Source organism: Trichoplax adhaerens, genomic scaffold (assembly GCF_000150275.1).
Source record: "Trichoplax adhaerens TRIADscaffold_1 genomic scaffold, whole genome shotgun sequence".
NCBI lineage: Eukaryota > Metazoa > Placozoa > Uniplacotomia > Trichoplacea > Trichoplacidae > Trichoplax > Trichoplax adhaerens.
Genome location: NW_002060943.1, coordinates 5158179 through 5182021, shown reverse-complemented (window position 1 = coordinate 5182021; position 23843 = coordinate 5158179). Strand labels below are relative to the sequence as shown.

Genomic DNA, 23843 nt, shown 5'->3' with positions numbered 1-23843 from the left:
GATTTGATAGTGACGTTACCATCAGCAGGAAAACATGGATTGTGCAGTCAGCACTCAATCAACATTGTAGACCTTGTGCATAAAAGTTGTCACGTTTTCAGTGTACATAGTACAGTACTTTCGAGGGCACAGTACAGTACAGTACAGTACTGTACTGTAGTTTCAATTTTTTAGATGACTCGTATAGTACAATGTACAGTACAGTATAGCTTAGCGATTTGATAGAGACGTTACCATCAGCAGCAAAACATGGGTTGTGTAGCCAGTACTCAATCCAAATTGTAGCCCGTGCATAGAAGTTTTTGCAAGCTGCATCAATAGTTTAAAGCTTGGAGATTTGATAGTGACGGTACCATCAGACATCAGTAGTAAAACATGGCTTGTGTAGCCAGTACTCAATCCAAATTGTAGCCCCTGTGCATAAAAGTTGTCACGTTTTCAGTGTACATAGTACAGTACTCTCGAGCCTACAGTACGTACAGTACTGTAGTTTTTATTTTTTAGATGACTCGTACAGTATAATACAGTACAATGTACTGTATAGCTTAGCGATTTCATAGCTACGTTACCGTCAATCACTTGTTATAGCTTAGCGATTTCATAGCTACGTTACCATCAGTAGCTTATTATAGCTTAGCGATTTCATAGCGATGTTATCAGCAGCTTGTTATAGCTTAGCGATTTCATAGTGACGTTACCATCAGCAGCAAAACATGGATTATGTAGTAGCGACTACTCATATACTGTACTGTCAGTCGTTGGCACTAGTTGGTAGTTGGCACCTTTTTGATAAAGGATTGAAAATTCTACAGTATCCTGCCCTGTAAACTGTCCACTGTCCAAGTGTCCGTGACATTGACAGTCAATGTCAAGGACACTTGGACAGTAGACTGTAGACTGTCGATTGTACTGTAGAGTACTCTACTGTACAGTCTACAGTCTACAGTCTACACTCCCTTCTTCATCGACTGCACTGTAGGGTACCGAAAATGTCGGCAGACGCCAATACTGTACTCTAGTCGTAGACGAGCGTATGCGAACAGTAGACTACTGTCCAGTCCAAATCGACTGGACTACTACGTAAACAGAAAGTCGGGACGATGCGATTAATTGACAATAGACAGTATAAGATAAATCGATCAGTCCGTCTTAGCAGCTGCTATTTACGCTAGCTGCTAACGTTGGAGTGGATCATTTTTCTTCATTCAACATCCTCTTATTTATTCTACCTGTAGTCTATTGACTACAAACATGTCTAAGCTACATAAGCCATTTTTTAGCCGTAGGCTGGTCGATTATCTACTGATTGTCGGCACGGAAGAAACCACTTATGATGTTTTCGGCACGGCCAATACCATCCATCATCCACAATTATTACGACGCTTTCCACCACAAGATTATCCTGATTTTTATTTACCGCCTGATGTGGTCTATTTTTGCCAACCAGAAGGGTATACCAGTTCTATTGGCAACCAACAATTAGGCAATAAAGAGGCTACATCTTTTATCTTTACCTTAACTGAAAAAGATTCTGGTATGCGCCGTTATGGTGTATCGGTCAATTTCTATCAAACATTTAATCAACCATTGCAACTCCCTCATGATAATCATCCATCGCAAGCCAATGACAACGATAGCTCTTCTCCTCGTCAACCACAACGCCAGAATAAAACTTTCTTAATTTCTCTTTGTATTATTTCACATCATGCATTTTTCACATCCTTTCGTAAATGTATTAATATCTTGCGTGAGATCATTGATACACATCCTGTATGTCATCAAGATGGAAATAGCTCACAACTATGGCTTCCATTAATTCAGGCTAGTCCTAATCAAGGTAGTCAATATGATCAAGTTGTTGAAGAGATTGAAGCTTGGATAGAACGATTTTTAAAATCGCCTACACCCATTCCTGGACAAACTAGAGTGGAAATTGAGCTATTGGATAAGCATCATTCACCAATTGTTCTTGCATTACCCAATTCAAGCCGATTTACTTTAACGGATTTCCCAGTCCACTTGCCGGTCGAGTTATTAGGCGTTGAAACCTTTATACGCGTTTTTACCTGCATGCTATTGCAACATAAGGTAAGTACAATAGGATAATACTTTAGGATGTACTAGTTTGGATAGGTTAGGCTTATGAATTTCATTTCGACATCATGGGTCCATAGCGATACAATGCATCGAAAAATTACAGCGTTTCAAGTCACAACCATCATATATGTCCAAGTTTTTGTTCATTTTACCACACCATAAGATCGAATACTGTATAAAATTTTCCTCATGACATGATGGCCAATATTCTATACGATTGGCTACATTCAAGCGATTGGATTGTACACCCTGTCCACCTGTTTTAACACTTTCATCGGTTCCATTATACAGTAAATGGAATAGCAGTATTCAATCTACTCTCTTTTAGCTAGGTAAAATCGATTGAAATTGTTTACCTAGTTAATGTTACAACTCGACACCCATAACACAATCATGACTGTCATTGAAAGTCTTGTTTCCGACATATTATAGCTGTTTATTTTCACTCATTGATTTGCAATGGTGGACTATCCAAAATAAGAATTATTATCAGATGATGAATATTGACAATTACTCAACTCATTTCCTAATACTCCAGTAGAATCTTGCTAAATGGGGTTAGAACTCTAATGATAACCCTTATGCATTTCGGAAATTTCTGCCCTTTCTTGCTAGACAAGATCTCACTAGAACTAATCTCCCATCTTGTCGTTCATTTGAAGAGTTATTTATTTTTTTTTTATTCATACATTATGTATAATCATTCCATACTGTTGTTGGAGATGTTTCAAACAGTACACTTGTGCCATTATAAGCCATCATCTTGTACTTTCGTCATGCTTTAGTTTATACGCAATCGAGTAAAGGAAAGTAAAATTCTTTCTGAAGAATATGTATAAGTAGCTGACAATTGGAAAGTACCTAACGATAGAGTATAAATATGGAGCTACTACAAGATAACTAAACACTACTGTACAAAAATTGCAATCCCCTATCCAATTGGATAAGGACAATTCCTATATCAAAATGAATAAGCCATCATTGTTGTCAATAATCATGTTTTTTCGCTCGAAGAGACTTCCAATCCATGCTACTTCTGTCTCGATAGTTGTATAACTTATATATATATATATATATTACGGTATAACGGTAGCTTAATATGCTATAAGATCTGGGGAAGAAGTAGTACTTTCGCACTAGGATGGAAACGGATATCTCAATCCAATATCTTAACGAAAGCGATAGATCGATTTTTTGTACAAGGACAATCTATATTCTTCTCATCCTTAATAATTAATAATGATTATTATTATTAATCAACCTAATAGTACAATCGTTGATATATTTTGCAAAATGCCATTACTTTATGAGGTTGTTGACCTCTGATCCATTTTCGATGGCGAAAAGACGCCACTTGTAGTTGTTATCGTGGCTTACTTGGTCTACGCATTTCCCCCCCCCCCCAAAAAAAAATAATAATGATGAAATGCATTATGTTTTCTTAGAGAGTTTTTAATAGCATCAATTCTGGTAGTATGAATTCAATAGGAAGAAAATAAAAAAAAACTGAAAGAAGAGGTACGGTTAGAATAAGATTCTCTTCCAAGCCTAGTAGTTGATTTATCAGAATTCCTTGATGAAACCGTCCTAGTACCGACAGCTTTTCTAAAAATTCACTCAACTTTAAATCTAATCTAAACTAATAGTCTGATATTACATAATATATCAACGATTTGATCGGGCATCTAGTATTTAATGACTTGCATTTCCTGTTTATTAGTCAACATTGATGTTTTTTATTTTTTATCCCTATTTGCTTTTAGTGAAAATATACTGTAGCTTAAATATGAAAGCTTGTTGGATCACCTTCTTTTAGTGTAGATTGTACGTCTAATCTTTTGGGGGAGAAGATGATACGATGAGCTCTACTCGATAAGATACTTATGTACAGTGTACACTTGTATAGCACTACAAGCTCTCGTTTAGATTGGCTAATTGTCATCAGAACAAGAATGATATTACAGTAATGTTAACCAGGTACAGTAATGCGGAACTACATTTTAAGTTATTTAATTTGACAATATTAGTAACACCTAGCTAGAGTAGGATGATGCAATTGTGTAAGGAGTGAATTTGAAATCCATTTCAATATTGCTGTTGACGGTCCTATCGAATGAGATTTTTACTTGATGATACAAAATGGTATCAATGAAATACTGTGATGGTTACTCAAATAATTAAAAATGAACAACTTTTACAGTAATGTTAACTTATATAAGTAAGATTTGAATAAAATTCCGACATGACTAGTGTACAAAACAATACGCTTCTTGTTGACATCAAGAATTAGCTTGTTGAACGATATCGTCATGGTATTTTATTGTTAGTCACTGTCAGGGTAGATATTGAATTCATCGTCATCATGCAAAACTTGAATATTAAAGTCACAGTAAGGACTAGATAATGCAGACAAAAATGATACTAGAAATAGCAGCCATAACGCACTCCTATTAAAATGTTATTGTATAATCTCGGAAAAAAATAACATGTCGATAATATCAAGCGGAAATAATTAATCGACGTTGTATAAAATGGATGACGAAAAAACTCTCTTGGGAATAACAGATACGTGCAGTACCATCCGATGCAATAGTATTGAATTCAAGAAAGCTGAAAAAAAAGGATATAATCTATTCATAGGAAATAGATATCCTATCTTCCATCTTTTCTAGACGGCTTAAATTCAAAAAATAAAAACGATAGTAAACAATCTTCAGCTTTAGTATATTTTACTAAACGTCTTGTCAAGGACTACTACAGAAAGGAAGAATCATTTTTTCTAGTAATCCTTGGTCTTGTTCATTTCAGTCGATGCAACATATATGTCATGATTATTTAAATAGTAAGCGATTCTGTCAATACCACAATCTGTAGAGAGATTTTTTCAACTTTCTCATAATGCTGGTAGATATCCTATTTCATCCCAGCCGTCCTACGTTCTAACAATTGATATCAAATTAAATAAAAATATCCGTGTATAGCCAGCTTCGACACAGTATAGCATACATCAGTTTTGTTCTTTTCAATAGTATTGAACCCTTTAGAAGCTTTAAAATCAATACTTCCAACGAGTCCTCAAACAATTTGATATGAAATGATGACTTACTTTTCACCTTCTTTTTCTGAACGCTATACGAACTCGTAGCCTATTTTGCATTTTTTTTATTGACTAAATCCACCACCTGTACAAATGTTTTCCAGTTTGCTAATAGCATCTGTCACTAGTTTACTAAATAATTTCTGCTCTATTTCTGTATCATGGATGTCAATATAACAATACTATCCATTATTTAAACACTTCAATATCAACATGGTTCAACTATCTTAAGCTAGCGGGGTCTTGAAAAATCACTATAGGGCCATCATTGAAACGATCAAGAATATTTTACTGACAGAATGATGATAATTATAATAGCATGACTATGGAGTTTGTGATCGATTAGGCGACAGCTGAATCATGATAATCCTGTCCATGAGTAGTATTGATTCTCTCATCCCAGTTGTTTTTTACCACCTTGATTTTTTTTCTTCCTGTCTTTCATATCGTAGTCGTATTTTCGACTATGGAGGTTGTCATCGATTAGGCGACAGCTGAATCATGATAATCCTGCCTAGGCTGTTTTTTTTTCCACCTTGATTTTTCTTCTTCCCTGTCTTTCATATCGTAGTCGTATTTTCTTGGTGTGTGTGTGCAATGGAACCAATTTTTTTATTTTAATGATAACTGCTTCATGTAGACATTATGCTAAGTATTTACACTAGACTAGGCCGAGATGCTGTCAGTTAAAAAGATTGGATTATCAATCGATGAGGCAGCCAATATTGGAAAAAATACAAATATTATGCATCCACTGACCAACTGTACTGTATCCATCAATCCATCGTTAATTCATTCCGGCATACATTTATGCATAAAAATGCTTATGGACTCATTCAATTTATAGATCATTTCAAGGATTCCTTGAATTGATATTCAAGTACTTACGATACTCTGCTGTCGCCATCTTTCAATGATAAATTAGTGTTGACGATCATCAATTAGTCCTCTAGTTTTTAAAATAGATTATTATTGCTAGCTATTGGCCAATTGACTCAGTGAGAACAATTGTTAATCCTACTATCATCCGTCTATGCGTTAGATTGCTCGGAATTAATCATCAAGAGTTCAATTTTTTAATTGTTAATCAATTTCTTTTTTATGTCTATGTGTCTGGTCCCAATCTACAGTCTGATCAATAATATCATTAATTAATAGTAATGATGATAATTCGTTACTAACGACGGGCTTTTCCAACATACTGAAAATTAGCATGACGTTATTAGCGTTGAGTTTATGATTTTGAGGAGTACTGAATGATCTATTCTTTAGCATAATCATTTTTTTTTGCTAGTATACAGTAATTAAATCACTGATTGATGGCTACCGCAAGATCAATTGAGTTATTTCATGTTGTCTTGCAAGTCCCCTCTATGATGGTCGTAGAGGCCATTCTTGTCTCGTTCACAATGGACGCTCCATGATGAATATACGCGTATAGTTTACGCATTTAGTTTAAGATTTCAATTCCTAAAAGATTCGATAGTATTTCCTTAATGTTGTCTAAATTTTTTATTTTACATCATTCAAGTCTATTTCAAGCCCACTATCCTCTACCATTCATCATCGTTTTATTTCTTTTCTAGAGTTATTCTTGTTCACTTACTATTTTTTTATACCCTCTAGCTAAAGTGGATGATCATTGAAATGATACTCTAGTTCTACTTGACGATACAACGACGATTAGAAAGTACAGTAGTATAGGGTTATAGTCCATCATCATAATCAGCAAGGAATAAAATTTATCCTCTTGCTATTGCCAATATGCAAAATAACTTTTTTCTAATCCTCTACCAACGACAACGGGTCTCAACACGAGAGAATAGGTATTCGAACAATAAAACCAATTGAAATGGATGCTTTACGGGGAAAAGGAGAACTTCATAAAGAATCCAACAATACCTTGCTTAACAAGAAATTGGATACCTATTATAATATATATATTATTAAACATGTACATTAATTGAGTTCGACTAGAAGCAATAGCATCTTGCCTTGATAACAATTCCTTTCCGCAATTTAACAACTGGTTAATTACCTTACGGTAGATAGATAGTAATGTTCTTACATCGATGGCTAGTTGTAATATCATTTTGCACTGTCTTGTGCCATAGAATTTTCTACTACAAGAAAAAAAACGATGATGAGAAATGTAAAATTAGCAATCAATGAATCAGTTTTTCGTCAAGGAAAAATACTGCATATAGGAAAGAACTTTATTGCTCAACGAGTGCCAGGCGCACATAAAGCTATCTCAGCTTAGCCCAGATCTTAATAAGTAGACATTAATGACACACTCTTTTTCAATAAAGTCTGCTCTCGTATTTGATGCTGAATCTCCTCAAGTCGGTTACATCTGAGTAATTTTCTATTTTCAATTTCTGTAAAGTTTTCCAGATCATTACTTGTCGTTTTTGTGGTATTCACATCACTTCCATAATGATGTGGCTTCAACGTTAAGAAGGAAAATGAGTGAAAATGATATATAAATTTGGGACAAATTATCTTGAGAAAAAGATTGAATTCTCTTCAAAGAGATAGTTACTCAATGAATTGAAAGATGCTTTAAATGGATTTATAATTTACTTTATACTAATATTTCTTTCAAAATTTCCATAGACTCCCTACGCGTAGTTTGCACTTTCTTCAAAGAAAGAGTTACCAAAACAATTTAAACATAGGCTACTTTTCTCTTGAGTATAAAATTTAACGTCATATTTGTTCTTTTCTTTCAAAGAAAGTTGAACGAATATTCCAACTGGTCCATCAAAAAGTTCATATTACTTTGCCTATGAGCATAAAATTCAACATGTTTTTTTTTTCACTTTTCTTCAAAGAAAGTTGGACGTCTATTCAAATTGGTTTATCATTTAGTCTACAGTACTATTTCTTTAAGAATCACTTAAAATCTCCTTATATTCTTCACTTCCTTAACAGAAATACTCACTGAATTAATTAAAAACCTTGGTATATTTTCCGCTTCCTTTACAGAAAATGCTCGCTGACTTAGTTGAATCGTATTCAAACTATATTCGACATTACTGTAGTATTTTACGAATGATACTTCATCAGTACTGTCATGGATTGTAATCCATGCAGAAATGGACAGCATATTATGTCTATTTGATCTTTTTAAACTAATGGTAAACAGATTCGAAAGACTGTACTTCTAATATTAGATTCGTTTACAGAATTATTCTTTTTGAAGTTTTATGATTGTAATGAAAGAGTAAAACAAGTACAGGAATCTATGACAGAGCGTTAATGTAATTAAGCTTTCCATCGAATAATTACTATTCGCACCTTTTGATCATGAGGGAAATTTTCTGAATCCCATATTGAAGAATACATACTAGAATCAGTTTATCTGAATAAAAAGGGCTGTTAAACTCGTATCTTACCAAATATTTTGGAATAGATGCGGTATAGAAAGTCCCTACTCTATCAAATTAAAGGGAATTAAAGATCGCCTTAAACACCACTCAGTCGAATTCATTTTATTAATATAGCACTTTAAGAATACAATTGAACTTAAAACTCGAGGAAAAAGATACTACTTATCATCCGTAATCATGAAAAAGACAGTAAAATGAATAGGATACCATAACGAATGCTATTTTATTTCTATATTTTGATTAATACTGCCTGTCGTCAATAGAATTATACTCAATGAATCTGTTTTCTCGAAATAGATTTTGGATGCAATAGACGATACTTGTGTCAGCGATTTAGGAAATAAAAGATATTCTATTACTAATCTCTCATTTTTAATTTATTCTTCTTGATGTAGTTAATTTTTCAATCAAGAGATTACAATGCACTGTCTATGAGTATCATGGCACTTTCAGAGTTAATGTATCCGTTGGAATACATGTTTCCAATTATTCCATTGCTCCCTGCTTGTATGAATGGCTCGGAAACGCTATTACTGGCACCTACACCTTATATTATTGGCATAACTTCCAGTTTCTTTGCTTTTAAGAATCATGTTCGAATTCCAGCTGATGTATGGTTGGTCGATTTAGATGCTAGCAAGGTATAAAAACATAATTTAGCCTAGTATCAATGCTATAATTGAGGAAAATCTCACTGTAACTATAAATGTATACTATCAAGGTATAAAAAATAGTTGAGTCTAGCATCAGTGCTCGGTAATAATTGAAGAAAAATCTCACTGTAACTATAAATATAGCAAGGTATATCAAAAATTTTAGCCTAGCAGAATGCTCGATTGTAGTTGAAGAAAATCTCATTGTAGCTATCATGAAAGGATGACAATGGTTATCCAGTGGTTATGATAGTTATTTCATATTACACTAACAAAGGTATAAAATAATTTAGCCATGAAGCAATGCTGGACTATGCAGTGTATAGTAGTTAAAGAATATCTCATTGTAGCTATGATGGATAGATGGCAATGCTTGTCCTGAGGCTATGATAGTTATTTCATGTTACAATGTCTCTTTAATTCCAACATTGATTCAATGAGAAAGGCCCTGAAAAATATTGATATCGAATTAGTTTAAAATGAAGGGTAATGACTATTTGGTTATATACAGATCGAATCTGTATGAGAGACAATTTTAACCTTTTACTATACTATTTGAGAGAAGAAATAGTTATTTTACATTCATTGCACGACTATAAAGTTAGTTAGACTTATTACATACTTATAGAACTATGAACTACTCAATAAAAGAAAATCTCTAATAGAGCTACTTCTACATGTATAGGATTGAAAAGTAAACCAGTAGTATTTTAATGAGTTCTTAGGCTATTTATTGAAAAAGCCAGCTATGACACAGTTATGTATCATTTTACTATATATAGTATAGCCATAAAGTTGGCTAGGCTACTAATGATTAATATATTATAGCTTACTTTCTCTCTCGCTCGATGCCTATAAGACTGCAAAGAGTACCTGTATCATTTTAATCGATTATTAGGCTATTAAAGAAACTAACTAGCTCACTTTTTACATTGTACATCATTGTACTATCAAAGATACTTATATATAAAAGAGTCCCTGCTACGCATATAAATTGAAAAACCTAGACTTGCTACATTTTTATAATGCTGTATAGAGAGTTAAAGAGGTAGTCAAGTATTTTACGCCGTAACATTTGAACCCTATTTCCAATCAATTCTGACTCATAAAGTCGACAATTTTAATACAGAAGAATTCGCTTATAAATGGAATAACTTTAATAAGTTAAAGAGGTAGTGAAGTACTTTACGCTGTAACATTTAAACCCTATTTCCAATCAATTCTCATTCATAAAGTCGAAAATTTTAATATAGAAGAATTCGCTTTTAAATGGAATAACTTTGATAGAATCACTGTATTGATATGACCAGAGATGTAGCGGGAGACAAAAATGTATTTTTGTGCCGGTAGCATATTAACTCTATTTCAACGAATTGTTATTTCATGGCAGCTAATTCCTCCAGATTTTAATAATCAATTACCTGATTTACCTGAAACCGATGGCAAAATATTTCGGGCTCATTTACAACAGGTTTGTCAATCTGAAGAATACGATAATAAATATCTACACTTATTTATAATATAATAATAGTATCAGTTGTTCAAAGTTATGAAATGAATAGCTAATAATTTGCTTTTTTCTTCTACACTCTTATAAACCATCAGGCTATGGTATCATTAAGTACCGATCTTATGCCTATCCATGACCTTGATAGTATCAACAGTGATGAAGTGCTTAATCGTTTAAATGCAATGCATAGTAATTTGCAAAGCAATTTAGCCCATACTGTGCCTCAAATTGTATTTGGCAATGATGTTGACTCTGTCGATGTTGCAATACGTTGCTCTGTGGTCAAATTTTTAACATGTGACAACGTCTTAGGAAATCATGCCCAATTTTGCCGTACTTTACGATTATATCCATCACCTGTTGTTGCATTACAAGCTTCCTACTTTTTAAACTACTTGCCTAACAAGTCATCCTTCGCAACTGCTCTTGTAGATTGCCAGGTGATTTACAATTTGAATCATTTCATATATCAATATCTTATGCTTATTATGGATTGCAATGTAGAAAAATTTCTTCTAAAATCTTTTCTTACTAAATTCTATGCTATAACTTTTACAGTCGTTAGAATTTTTTGGTGAATGGCAATTGTCACCTTCAACGACTTCATATTTAAAAATTATGAATGGTAATAATGATAAATCTTTATTAGTAATCGTTAATTATCTTAAAAGAATTTTTGAATTGTAATAGATGATTTCCGTCATATAGGTGCTACATCTCATATTTATTCAATCGTATTTCTTGTCTATAGGTGTTATTGATCCACAAATAATTGGAGATAAATTGAGATGGTTCTCAACCCAATTGACGCCTATACAGTATCAAATTTATGATCCTATGGCTTCGCTTTCATTACCAATGAATATCCCTGGAAATGCTAAGCATGGTGATCAAAAAACCCCTAATTCATCGCTAGTTGGGTCTGATTCTGATGAAGATAGAACTTCAAATACGAGCAGTAATGAATACAATCGGAATGAGGTAGAAATGGATTAATTGATTAATTAAACACTCTCAACGATTATCCTAAAAATACCCTTAGTTATAATAAGAATTGATACAGATGCAACGATAAGAAATAATGCATGCTCTGGCTTTTAACTGGTTATAAATACATTTTTTTTATCATTTTATTTATGTTGTGTGCATGCAATTATAATAAGAATGGTATGCTTTCATCAACTAGAACGATAGTATTTCAGAAGCTGGAGATGAAAAAAGGAGTAATGAACAGTCTAGTATACAAGGTGCTACAAAAACAAGCGACTTAAAAATTCCTCACCTAGCAAACGCGCAAAAATCGAGCGACTTTCAGTCCGAAGAAGAAGTCGATGGATCAGAGGATAAAAGTAGTATACATGTCAACGTTAAGAAGCATACGGCAGTTTTTAATAAGTCTAGGGCTAATAGTGATAATTATCGTGGGGGTTCAGAATCGATGTCCGAACGATCTCTTCATGACACTACATTACAAAACTATCAGACGCCTAGCTCACCAACCGGTAGTATATGCAGTGATACCGGTAGTACGGTTTCTGCAGATATTGCTAGACTTTTTAGGAAAAGTAAATCGATCAAAAAAGCTTCAAGTTCTGATACTAGCTCGAAGTTAACATCGCCATTCCTCAGTTAGTATTCGCTATGGTATATCTTAAAATAATCAACATGAATGCTAAAAGCTTTAATCACAAAAAATCCGTAATTTAACATTTTTTTATTACTAATATTCTTTTGTATAGGTCGACGGCTGTCTGGTTCGAAATTGACACCTCTTAATTCTCCTACAATATCCAATGATCGTAAAGCCGCTATTATTGCTAGGTATGCTAAATGCAGATACTTTGTTTCGATTCTATTTGAGGTTAGCTTGTATCACTGGCGACTAATGTTTTCTTTAATATTTATTCATTTGTATTGATTTTGAATAAAAATAGTGTTGAAAATCAGCATTTCTTAAGAGATGCTGCCCGTAAGGTAATGGGAGGAACTACTCTAGGTTGGGTAGACATGCGACGTTTGAAGAAATTGATGGTATCCGAAGCGAACAGATGTGTAATCCTTAACCAATTAATTTACCATAACAATACATCTGATAAAATCGATGGTCCTTACATTGAAGATACGGTAAGACTTGATCATTTCTTATCGTTGAAATTTGTCCTATCAACTATTATCGAAAGAACTAATCGATACTTTCTATATTTTTTTACTATAGTGTATAACACGCAAGGTCTTTAATGCAATGCTTGAACTAATGAAAGCGATCTTAACGGGTTACGAAGATGCTATGAATAAATATACAAGTGATGGCATGGCATCAGTTTTTCTCTTTATTGAGGTCATTTATACATATTACTGTGGTAAACAAGTTAATTATACTAAACAGTTGTTGAAAGAAGCCAGTGCTGATACTAGTAGGAAGAGTAGTACAGACAATACAACAGATAGCAGTTTTGATAGTAAAAATCAGTCCATAACTTCAGAAACTAGTGATAGTAAACGCGATTGCGGTATCAGTAGCCATGGTAATATAACTCAAACTATCATGGAGGTAGAGCGAAAATCAATCAAGCAAAATATACCAAATAGTTTAAGTAGCGATAACGAATCTAGCTCCAATGAATATGTTGTCATTGATACCGTGAACGATCCCAAAAGTAAAGATAGCAAGAATGCAACAAGTAGTAAAGTGCCTGGTGAAGTTAATAGCCGAACTAATAGCATGAGTGAAAAGAACATCAGTACTTCAATGGATAGACTTAATGTTAATAGTAGGCAATCTTCTGCTGAAAATGTTAATGACCGATTATTAGTAGCGAAGGGAAAATTAACTCTACAAGATAGTACTGAAAGTTGTGATTCACTCGGAAGTACTCCAAGTTTGGAAATTTACGATATTCCAGCTTCGCCAACTGCGTTATGGTCTCGTTACACTCGTCATCGACTTAAAATCAATCATGCTTCATTTCTCAAAAATAAGAATTCTATTGATTCCGATAGCAGCGATAGAGAAGGCTTTAGAGAAATCTCGAAAGAGATGAGTAATGCACTAAGGAAATCTGGTCCGAAATCTCGTATTAGTAATGGCTACCGATATAGAGGCAAACTAATTCAATTACAACCTAAAACTGATGTTGGTCGCCGTTACTTATTTGAAGGCTTTACAGCCAAAGATCGATCACTTTTATGGGATCGTATGGAATTTTGGGAATCTGCCTATTTAGATGCTGTAACGGCAGAACGTGATACTATAGGAATGAATGAACGATCATCAGAGTTAATTGACCGGTAATTACTTTATTATTTTATTGCACCTTGTATGCAAATAAAAAATATCGTCCTATACCTATACTAGTTAATTATATAATGCAGTATCTGTTATGGAGTTATTTTGCAAGTTAATTTTTTATTTATTCGTTTAGATATTTCTCATTAAGTCAACCGGAGAGGAGACGTTTAGAAGAGGAAGAAGACTATGTACTAACTGTCATGTTATACAATATGGTCGCTTTTATGGTTGCTCTTGGTGTTAATAAACAATCGATTAAAAGTAAAATTCGTCGTCTACTTGGTAAATCACACGTTGGCATTACTCATAGTCAGTATGTAAATGATGTTCTAGACGTCATGGATAGCTTGGTGAGTTGCGATCCTTTAAAACGTTCAAATGAACGTATTTATATTCATTAAAATCTTGCAAAACTTTTGTATTTCCTGTCACTTTTATTGTCATAGTATTTAATCCTATGAATATTTAATACACGCAGAAAGGAAACGATATTGATCTCAAAGCTTGGCCAAGTAGAACTTATCGAAAATCGACATACGTAGTTAGAGCTGGTACAGATAAGCTGGACGATTTTTATTTTATGGAGGTTTGTCATATGCTACAAAGTTAATAAAATAAACTAATCAACAAATATGGATTTTGCATTGATACAAAGTATTCAAGTCATTATTGCATTCTAATCATTATCTAGATATGTGACGATGGTATCATGTTAAGGAGTGGAGTTGGAGTGATTATTCAACGATGGTGGTACGAAAAAATTGTTCATATTTCTTTTTCGCCAAAGGTGAAAGTCCTCTGTATTTGGTGTAAAGAAGGGAAAGATACAGCACTACATAAGTTTTATTCTAAAAAGGTAAGTAATATATTAATACTGCTGCTACCTTCTCCTAATTCACTAATTTAATGTAGAATTTTTTATTACCATATTTACAATTACATTTCTTCAAAATGTCTTATAGTGCCGAAAACTTTATAAGAGCATTACGGAAAGTATGCAAAGAGCAGCTCTTCGACAAAGCTTTACAAGTAATATTGAAGGTGACATCTATTATACTATATTGCCCATTTTGACTTTCTAATGTCAAGCTATAAATGCGTTACCAATTTTTATATTATTCGTCAATTTTCACTAGGGGGACAAGAAGGCGAAGGACTATATGAGATATCGGTTAGATCCAGATTCTTTAGTTCATTTAAAACTTTTACATTGGCCATTAACTATCAGTAATACTTTCCATTTTTGTAAATAAAATGACTAATAGTTTTAAATAATGGTGTTATGAAAGGATTTAGACACGAATCAGACTGGACACCTCGAAATTACTATGGATGGTATTGATATTACCTTAGAAAGTAAAATGGTAAGACGCGTTAAAGTGGCATAGTTGATAGTAACATTTATTACTTTTTGCTAGCACATCTAAAATTGGCCATTACCTTCTCTTTTAATATTGGTATTGGGTTTATAATTGACCTCTTTAGAAACACATCGATTTAAGATTTGTAAAAAATTGTGGCACTCAAGGCGACGTCTTCTATTTTGACGAATACGGTTAGTTATTCTAATTTCAAGCATGCTATTAAATGAGAGGAAAGAGGTGCTACTTTTGAAATAATAATACAAAGTATTTCCTTCAACTCTACAGTTAATGAATCTGAGTTGGTTCGCCATAGATTTGGATCACCTGTGGTATGTTATATTATAGCAATTATAGTATAGCATAAAATTTGGATAATATCTAAATCCTTAAAATCAAGAATCATAATACTATATCTAAATCATGATGAAATGTCGCAGGCTCGATGTCTTTACCCATTTCAGTTACTGACGATAAACCTTTTTTCCTTTCTTACTATAGTGCAAGAAAATTTGCTATACAGTATTATCAATGTTTTCCTTTATTGCCGCCAGTACGAATAACACTCCGGTCTTAAGTGAGAGTAGTAGTTTACAACCATCACCCCTGGGAAGTCCACGAGTCGGTAGCCCTCATACTTCTATTGGCTCAAATTTAAACTTGATGACAGGGAAGGTGTAAAGAAATTAAAATTTTAAAAATTCTTAGACGATCCAATCAAAACTTTATATACTATTTGAAGATGATCACTGGTTTATACCGGTTCCTATTTTTTTACTGCGCGTGGCCGATAAATTATTCAATTTAACACTTATTTGGGACTTCAAAAACATTTTGCTTAAAAATAATTCTATGCAATAAACTCATTCGTAGGTTATTGTCTATATTTACACTTTGCAAATTTCAACACTTATTTATATTATAATATTATATAACTTAATAGGGCATCTATTTATGGGTCAAAAGCTATTTATGTAATTTTTAAATTCTTATTACTATTTGATACGAATACAGTAGTTTAGTAACTTTATGAAAATAGTTTGCAACAATCAATCACCGACATAAATACTTATTGTATGTTCCTGATAACTGTTATCAGTTATTATTATTGTGGAAATCAATTCTACTTAAGTTTTTGAGTTAATGATTCGTTAATGATGAATGTTAAAAATTCACGAGTATTGCATACAAGTATGAAAAGGTGCAGTACTCTTAACGCGATGCTTGCATTGAAGCTCTATGCACATTATATTTATTTTAAACAAAACATTTTCAATTGTTACCCAAATTTTTCTGGTACAGTTAAATTTGAAAGGTCGCGATACCATTTTTGTTAACTTCGGGTAGATTCAAATTTGCTGTATGATATCTCAAATTTATTAATGAAAGAAAAATATTTGTTAACAATTCTTTCACAACTGCAAATGATAATAAAGTAATTGAAATTCAATTGGGCAAAACCACCAATAGAACAAGTTCAACGTTTCAATGTGTATCGAAAGCTGAGTATGAGCCTGGTCTATTCATTAGAAGGTTTAAAGTGTAGATAGCTTGCGCAATCAGTTAATTTGATTTTGTCATACTCACAGTCTGATATCTAGTAAAGTTACAGTTCGAATATGCAGCATACAATACATACATTCGTATGTGTACGTTCTATCCCGGGAATCTCTCAGGAAGAAAATACCAGTTGTGACAATACGTAGGAAACAAGTGATTTATATAATTGTGAATTATCTGACAGGTCTATCAAATGGTAATACTATCTGTTAAATGAGCACATTATCGTAAACCGTCAGCAAAGCGACGGGAGTTTGCACTAGTATTTATAATTTTCGTAACATCCTATCAGCGTCTAATCCTTGATACCATGAAAAGCCGATATGGATCGGAAAGGTTACAACGATTTTAGGCACTACCATTTTTATAGACATCGAAATCTAGCGCTAAACAATGTACACGTAGATCTACTGTTAGTAAAGACAATATCTTTATTAAGACGATTTCATTTAAGTATATCACAGTATTAACCAAATAATCAACTGAAATGGTTTTTTATTTCGATAGCTACATAGGAAATACTATAAATATTCTGTAATTTATTTGCCCATTTACTTTGAGTTGGAGTGAACTTGCCTATCGTCTTACAGTTATGTAGTATAAGTTTACTTAAGTAATTGAACAATTTTATATCATATAAAATTATACACGTATTTTAAGCATACATTTCGCTTCAGTACTTCATTATACATTTTACTACTGACAGAACCAACACGCGTAGGTTGCACATTGAAGATAAATGGAGAAAAATTTGACCATCACAATATCTAGCAAAGTAATATGTTATCTTTTTTTCCCTCGGCCTCGTCCTCGTCCTCGTTTTCCTCCTCGCCCCTGTCTATGTCCACGATGTCCACCGCGACTAGGCATCGATGACCTTGGTCCTTTAGACAGCTGCTCTTCAATTACGCTTTCCAGTTTAATTAATTTAACGAAGATCTCGTCACAATTTAAACATCCAGAGTGAGATTTTTTACCATTAGGAAATGGTGACTCATCCTTAATTAATTATCAACAAAAATGTGTATCCTTTTATATGCTTATACATTATTGATCATCTATCATAATCTAACGTGTACAACATTAAAATGCACTACTCACTTTGAATTCAATTGTGATTATATTGGTTGGACAATGGCATGTTTCCTCTTTAACAGATACTTTCGAAGCATTTTGTAATAATGGGACAAAGAATTTGCATCTAATGTAGACAGTGATTAAAAAGCAAATATTGTCAATAATTTCGACAGCATTTACCTATACCATGCAGAAACTTTATAAACTGTTTATACTTATCCGATAATTATACTTATTGCAAGTCATTCTCCATTTAGGTGCTGATGGTGCATCGAGTACAATGGATCCCTGATCGCAAATTTGACAGTCAAGAATCCTATTTTGCATCATTGAGTGAGGACAGGTTGGATGTAGACATTGGTTACACATTAGGTTCTTTGCTACGTCCGGATATGGAGATTTTGTGTAGCAGGCAGGACATAAAGGAACTGCCTAAAGGGTCCATAAAAGGAAAACGATAGATTTGAATTATAGTAATGCAACGGCGATATTATAAGACTTGAAAGTAAAATTACGAACCTTCGCAGTTCCTGTGTTTGCAGAAAAAAGGACGAGTTCAAAATCATCGATTGGACATTTAAGTTCCTAGAGTAAATTAAGTAGATCTATAACTATACGTTGCGTCCAACATTTTTGTATTGCATAAGAATATAATCTAAGAGTGTAATTCTTCTTCGAAAAAGATTTATGATGCTAGCATAGGACACCAACGTAGAAATAAGAGTGTTTTCAACTGTTACCTTGTATAGTTTAATAGTACCGTTTTGCGGTAAACTGTATGTTTGATCACAGGTTTTACAATAAAGCCTTGAAGGTTTGGCAACAATAAGCTTCATATATCTATTGCAGGATCCACAACTATTCCAAACAAAAAATTTCTTGGTAAAATGCTTATACGATAAAATTTGATTGTAAAAGTGAAGTCATTACCGGCAAAATGGCTTTCCTGTCTCTGCTAATTTAGTAAAGCATACTTCGAATAAGTGATCCATATTAGAAACTGAATCTTTAAAGTAGCAAAATTTGTTTCTAAATATATCAACTACGTAGTTAACCACTGCTTTGAAGTCAGCCTACAATAGTAAAATTAATACAAAAATGTAAATATAACGTTATATAAAAAATACATGAAAATACACTACATATAATGCATAAGTGTAAGTCATTTATACCTTTCCTGCAGCAATTAAATTAAGCTGCTTTTCAACGTCTGCTCTCATTGTCGGTAATGCTAAATCTGAATCGATCTTTAGCAAATCAACAGGTAAGTTTTTAAAAATTGTTTATGTTTAATAGCTACATAATTATTAGGCTGTATTGCCTTATTTTAGTACACAAATTTATTGTCATTTAGAATATTTCAAGCAATTATTTAATGCTATACCTTGTGATATCCATGAATTAGAACAATTCCCAATTGTGTCGGTTGTAAACGCCTAGAGCCTGTAATTTTTACATAGTTTCGTTCGCAGATGTTATTGATATGTACTGGAATGCTCGCATCCTGCAATAGTAAAGGTTACTTTTTTAGGCACAAAATACTTTCGTTGATTGATTCTTTGCTACATTCAATATCTTTAGAATAATAAAATATGTATTAGCATTACTGTGCGATGTTGCAACTGTAGCTATTTATTACTGTAACACTGTATATACGTTAACTAACTGTTCCAATTCCGTGCTTTTCCATCAACGTTATTAATTCACTTTCAGTAAGATAATCAGGGGGAGACGTTTGATGTTCACTCAATTTAGCCTTAAGATAAGATATCCAAGAAATTGGGAGATGATCATAGAAAGTAAATAACACAAAATTTGATACTAACTTCGGTGATTTCTAAGACCGCTCCACGGTCAAGGTTAGGCAAATTCTGGCCCTCATCTTGCTGCAACCAGTTCATAACACTTAAAAATCCAGGTGAGGTCACAACTGCACCACTGCATGTAAAGCTTTCTTTAGATATTTCTACCATGTATGTTGTTTGCGTGTAGCGACAATCTTCCATAACCTAATATTGCAGCAAAATGGCACCAAAAAAAGTTTTTGAATATCCCTTTATACAAGCCAGAAATAATGACAAGTTCACAAATAATACAATTATGAAACGTACACTGCCTAGGTAGTGACGAACAATATAGTCATACAAACGCCAAGAGTCTCCACTCAATTCATTTCGACCAGCGACTTTCATGGGCGTGATGGGAGGATGATCACCGGCATCCTGTCCTTTCCTAAAGTTTCATACAATAATAATATTAGCGCTTAATAGCAACATAGTCCTTCCATCCTATCGGAAATAATATAGTGCGATAATAATGTTTAGCTGATAATAACTATGAGTTTCCATCTTTACTTTGGTTTGCTGTATCCATCTTTTAGCAACGATTTGACAGTATCACCCAAATCTTCATGCGATGAGAGTTTGCCTAATAGGTCTCTGCGATATTCAAGACAATAGAATAAGTGTTCTCTTGAAGTTTGAAAACTCTACAGTCACAGTAGCAAATCATACACGTTCATACTACAGCAGAAATCACTGTCCCAGGACAGACAGTATCAAGATACAAGTATATATTTTATCATTAAAATAAACTATATCTGCTTATTTTATCTAGTGCTTTATTCACCTGAAATCGAAATTTTGAGGGTAGGTTGTTGTCTCAGTACGAGGGTAACTAATATATCCCTAATCAATACACAAATAATTTATTTAACTTATTGTAATATAAATTTAATATTTTAACGTCAATTTATAAGAAGTACCGTACAAATTTTTCAGCATTTTATAATAACATCAATTTTTAATAGTTTTAGCTCTGTACCTGAATATACAATCTTTCAGCCAAAGCCATAGTATGGTGTGGTCCGATATTCAATCCAGATGAAGCTTTCCGAAGCATTTCTACTGTATTCAGGGCAATAGGCTTCTGTTTCGATTTCTGAGTTGTTGTTACTTTGAGAATTCTATTGATAAATAATGCGGTTAACTAGCGTTGAAAGTATAAATGTAAACGAAAGCGTCAACTATGAAGTTATCTGCAATGGCAATTATTATTCACTTTGTTCGAGTTACTGCCTTGATATCTTCACAAAACATTGAGGCGACGTTTTTATCGAAAATGCGAACTCTATTCCATTGTAAAGCAAATGTTGAATTATTATGCCGAACCTATCGAGATTGAAACAGTGACATAGTTTAATATAAGACCATTAAAAGATATTTCGTTTTTACAGAGATGATAATATGCTAATCACAGTAAAAAGTCGCCTGATAAAGAAGTGCAGATCAGAGTGAGGAAGCATACTTACTTTAACATCGATTTTCCAATATTTTTCAGGTTCGAATGAATTAATTTTATCATGACGTTCTACACAAAAGCCCAACGTTGGAGTTTGGCATGGCCCGTAGGAAATTAATGAACTATCCAGATCTCCATATTTGCCCTATTTTTTTATGATTATTGACTTAGAAATGGGCGTATTATATATAAACCATTTAAGATTATAAAGTTGAGGCGACTCCTATGGAACTTTGACAAAAATGTAACATTAAAGTACCTGAAAATATTTAGTTTGAAATCTAGTAAATGCACATCCAATTCTCAAATCTAACTCTTGTCTTGCATCAACAGACAAAGCTTCATTCTTATTAGGAGTTATTAACGTCTCCATTGCTCGAAAAATGTCTTTATCAGTAATGGCAGAAAATTTAGCTCGAAATATATTCTATGTTGTATAAACATGCGAATGGAAAGAAGAAATACGAAATTAGACCGGCTACCATCTAATAGTGAAACAAGGATTAGTAGAGTATGAACCTATAATGCTATCTGCAATTTTTATCTTATTATGAAAATCGAACGTTTACAGTGACATTCTGTCATAACGGCTTACATTAGTAGCTAAGAGGAAGTTAATAGCTTAAAATGAGTTTACTATATACAGGCCATAGCAGCGTTGGTAAAATATTAATATTCATTAATTACAGTATACATAAATTTTACATACTGATTAAAAAGTTAGCGGTTACCTAAGGTTATTATTACTATGTTATTACCCTAAATTACAGTAGCTAGCACTGATCACTTAATATTTTATTGTGGTATACTGTATAAAACAGATATCGCAGGTGTAAATAATTGCATTTTACCTGTTGTATAGACATGTTGCAAATTTTAGTTTCAAGAAATGTTGATTTCATTTACTGTATAATAGTATTATACGAGTTTATAAGCCGTGGATTACCTGGCTGCTAGAGTTTCTCATGACTGGTTTGACGATATCAATGACCTCAAAACAGATGTTTTCACCTTCGCGATCGCAATCGAGCCACAATACTAAGTAATCGATTCCCTGCCCCTAATAGTAACATCAGATTATATCCAAAATGACATTTTATATAGTGCAAAATGATTTAAATACTTCTTGATCCAAATGTACTGATGGATTATATTATATATCGAAAAGCGATGCTGTTAACTCCATACTGTGCAATATACAATATGATATATGATCAACTTTAGTACGTTTAACACTTTAAGGCTATCATTATATCAGCATTGATCATACAGTCTATGATAGAATACATGATAAAAGCTCTGTACAATGAAACTATTCCGTTTTTTTATCATTATTTACGAAGATCAAGCAGTCGTAAGTATAAAGTCTGAGCGCTGCTGGTAGATATGTAAATATCATTACAGTTATTTAACAGATGTAGACAAAGCTAGCTATTAAATTTACCTTTCATTTAGTCAGCCACGACTACTGTATTGTATTGTAAATCAGAATAGTGCTTTTCACTATGCAGTAACTTGATGAGTAATATGATAATCCTTTCACTCTTTCATACTATTTTAACTTACCTCATGTTTTAGAAATTTAACGATATTTTGATCAGGATTAGCATCTTTCTTCTTGACTTCAGCATCATACAGATCAACCTATCACCAATATAAAAAAAGGCTAAAGTCAATGCCTAAGCAACTTAACATGTTCCTATAGTAACTGACATGTATGCAGCTCATAAAGAGAGATCGATATTGATTGGCAATATTTAACAAAATTGTGTGACTTTAAGCGTTGTAGTCAATCATTGCAAGTCAATTTTATAGAGTATAAGAGTTGTAACAGAGGTTATTTTTATAGCCTCAATGAATAATGACGCAACTAACAGGATCTACAGCATCCCAATTATTGTATTGTGGCAGGAAATCCAACGAATAAACATGGCCGCAAACTGAAGTCACCGAAAATCGAGCTTGCTGCCCATGAAATGTACCACTATATTCATAAACTTGGCATGGCTTAGCTATCCCTTTTCTCGTTTTCATAGTGCCACGGGAGAGAATTTTGGCAATTGATTGAGCCAGCGATGGCTTCTCAGCGATCATTAACACCACCACCATGTTGATTCTGTTGCTTGCCTAGATCAACTAGTAAAATCGCTCTAGGATGTCAAGACGGCTGGACGTCTTGTAGGCTTTTATTTGTTCTCCAAACTTGTGGTATAAATGCTATGTACTGTGTCGAGTAGCGCTACGAATTGTATACTGTATTAGTGTATAATAATGTACTTGAATAATGCCGTCAGCCGGCCATGGAGAAAGCTATTTTAGACTCTAGCTCTGCTAAAATCTACCAGATCTGCTATGGATGAACTGGTTAACAGTCTACTGCTATAAGATGATTAATTTTACCCTAGTAACTCTTGCAATCCAAGCTACAGCGTTAGTTAATATACTATGCTGTACAACTCTGCATCTGCTTGTTGGGTGTGGCAGTTATAAACCTGCACTTGAAA

At 33.3% G+C, this 23843-nt stretch overlaps 3 protein-coding genes across 3 annotated transcripts; 2 read left to right on the top strand and 1 right to left on the bottom strand.

Annotated features, from left to right (window-relative positions):
- Positions 1 to 1251: 1251 nt before the first annotated feature.
- On the top strand, positions 1252 to 3377 carry TRIADDRAFT_51824 (uncharacterized protein; the record flags this gene model as incomplete). The annotated part of the gene is made up of 2 exons (XM_002108628.1): positions 1252 to 2088; positions 3366 to 3377. The coding sequence occupies 2 exons, from the start codon at positions 1252 to 1254 to the stop codon at positions 3375 to 3377; spliced, it is 849 nt and encodes a 282-aa protein (XP_002108664.1).
- Positions 3378 to 9029: 5652 nt separating this feature from the next.
- On the top strand, positions 9030 to 16083 carry TRIADDRAFT_51823 (uncharacterized protein; the record flags this gene model as incomplete). The annotated part of the gene is made up of 18 exons (XM_002108627.1): positions 9030 to 9230; positions 10633 to 10713; positions 10848 to 11192; positions 11311 to 11377; positions 11504 to 11733; positions 11939 to 12380; positions 12492 to 12573; positions 12687 to 12876; positions 12968 to 14040; positions 14175 to 14391; positions 14520 to 14627; positions 14733 to 14897; positions 15004 to 15082; positions 15178 to 15212; positions 15331 to 15405; positions 15527 to 15596; positions 15691 to 15734; positions 15904 to 16083. The coding sequence occupies 18 exons, from the start codon at positions 9030 to 9032 to the stop codon at positions 16081 to 16083; spliced, it is 3684 nt and encodes a 1227-aa protein (XP_002108663.1).
- A 1662-nt stretch (positions 16084 to 17745) lies between these two features.
- TRIADDRAFT_49643 (uncharacterized protein) lies at positions 17746 to 23448 on the bottom strand (the record flags this gene model as incomplete). The annotated part of the gene is made up of 21 exons (XM_002107838.1): positions 17746 to 17824; positions 17855 to 17961; positions 18064 to 18163; positions 18272 to 18471; positions 18559 to 18624; positions 18780 to 18897; positions 18970 to 19112; positions 19212 to 19286; positions 19424 to 19543; positions 19706 to 19795; positions 19866 to 20048; positions 20151 to 20271; positions 20394 to 20477; positions 20668 to 20726; positions 20863 to 21004; positions 21100 to 21209; positions 21350 to 21484; positions 21599 to 21766; positions 22286 to 22399; positions 22906 to 22983; positions 23215 to 23448. The coding sequence occupies 21 exons, from the start codon at positions 23446 to 23448 to the stop codon at positions 17746 to 17748; spliced, it is 2526 nt and encodes an 841-aa protein (XP_002107874.1).
- Positions 23449 to 23843: the final 395 nt, after the last annotated feature.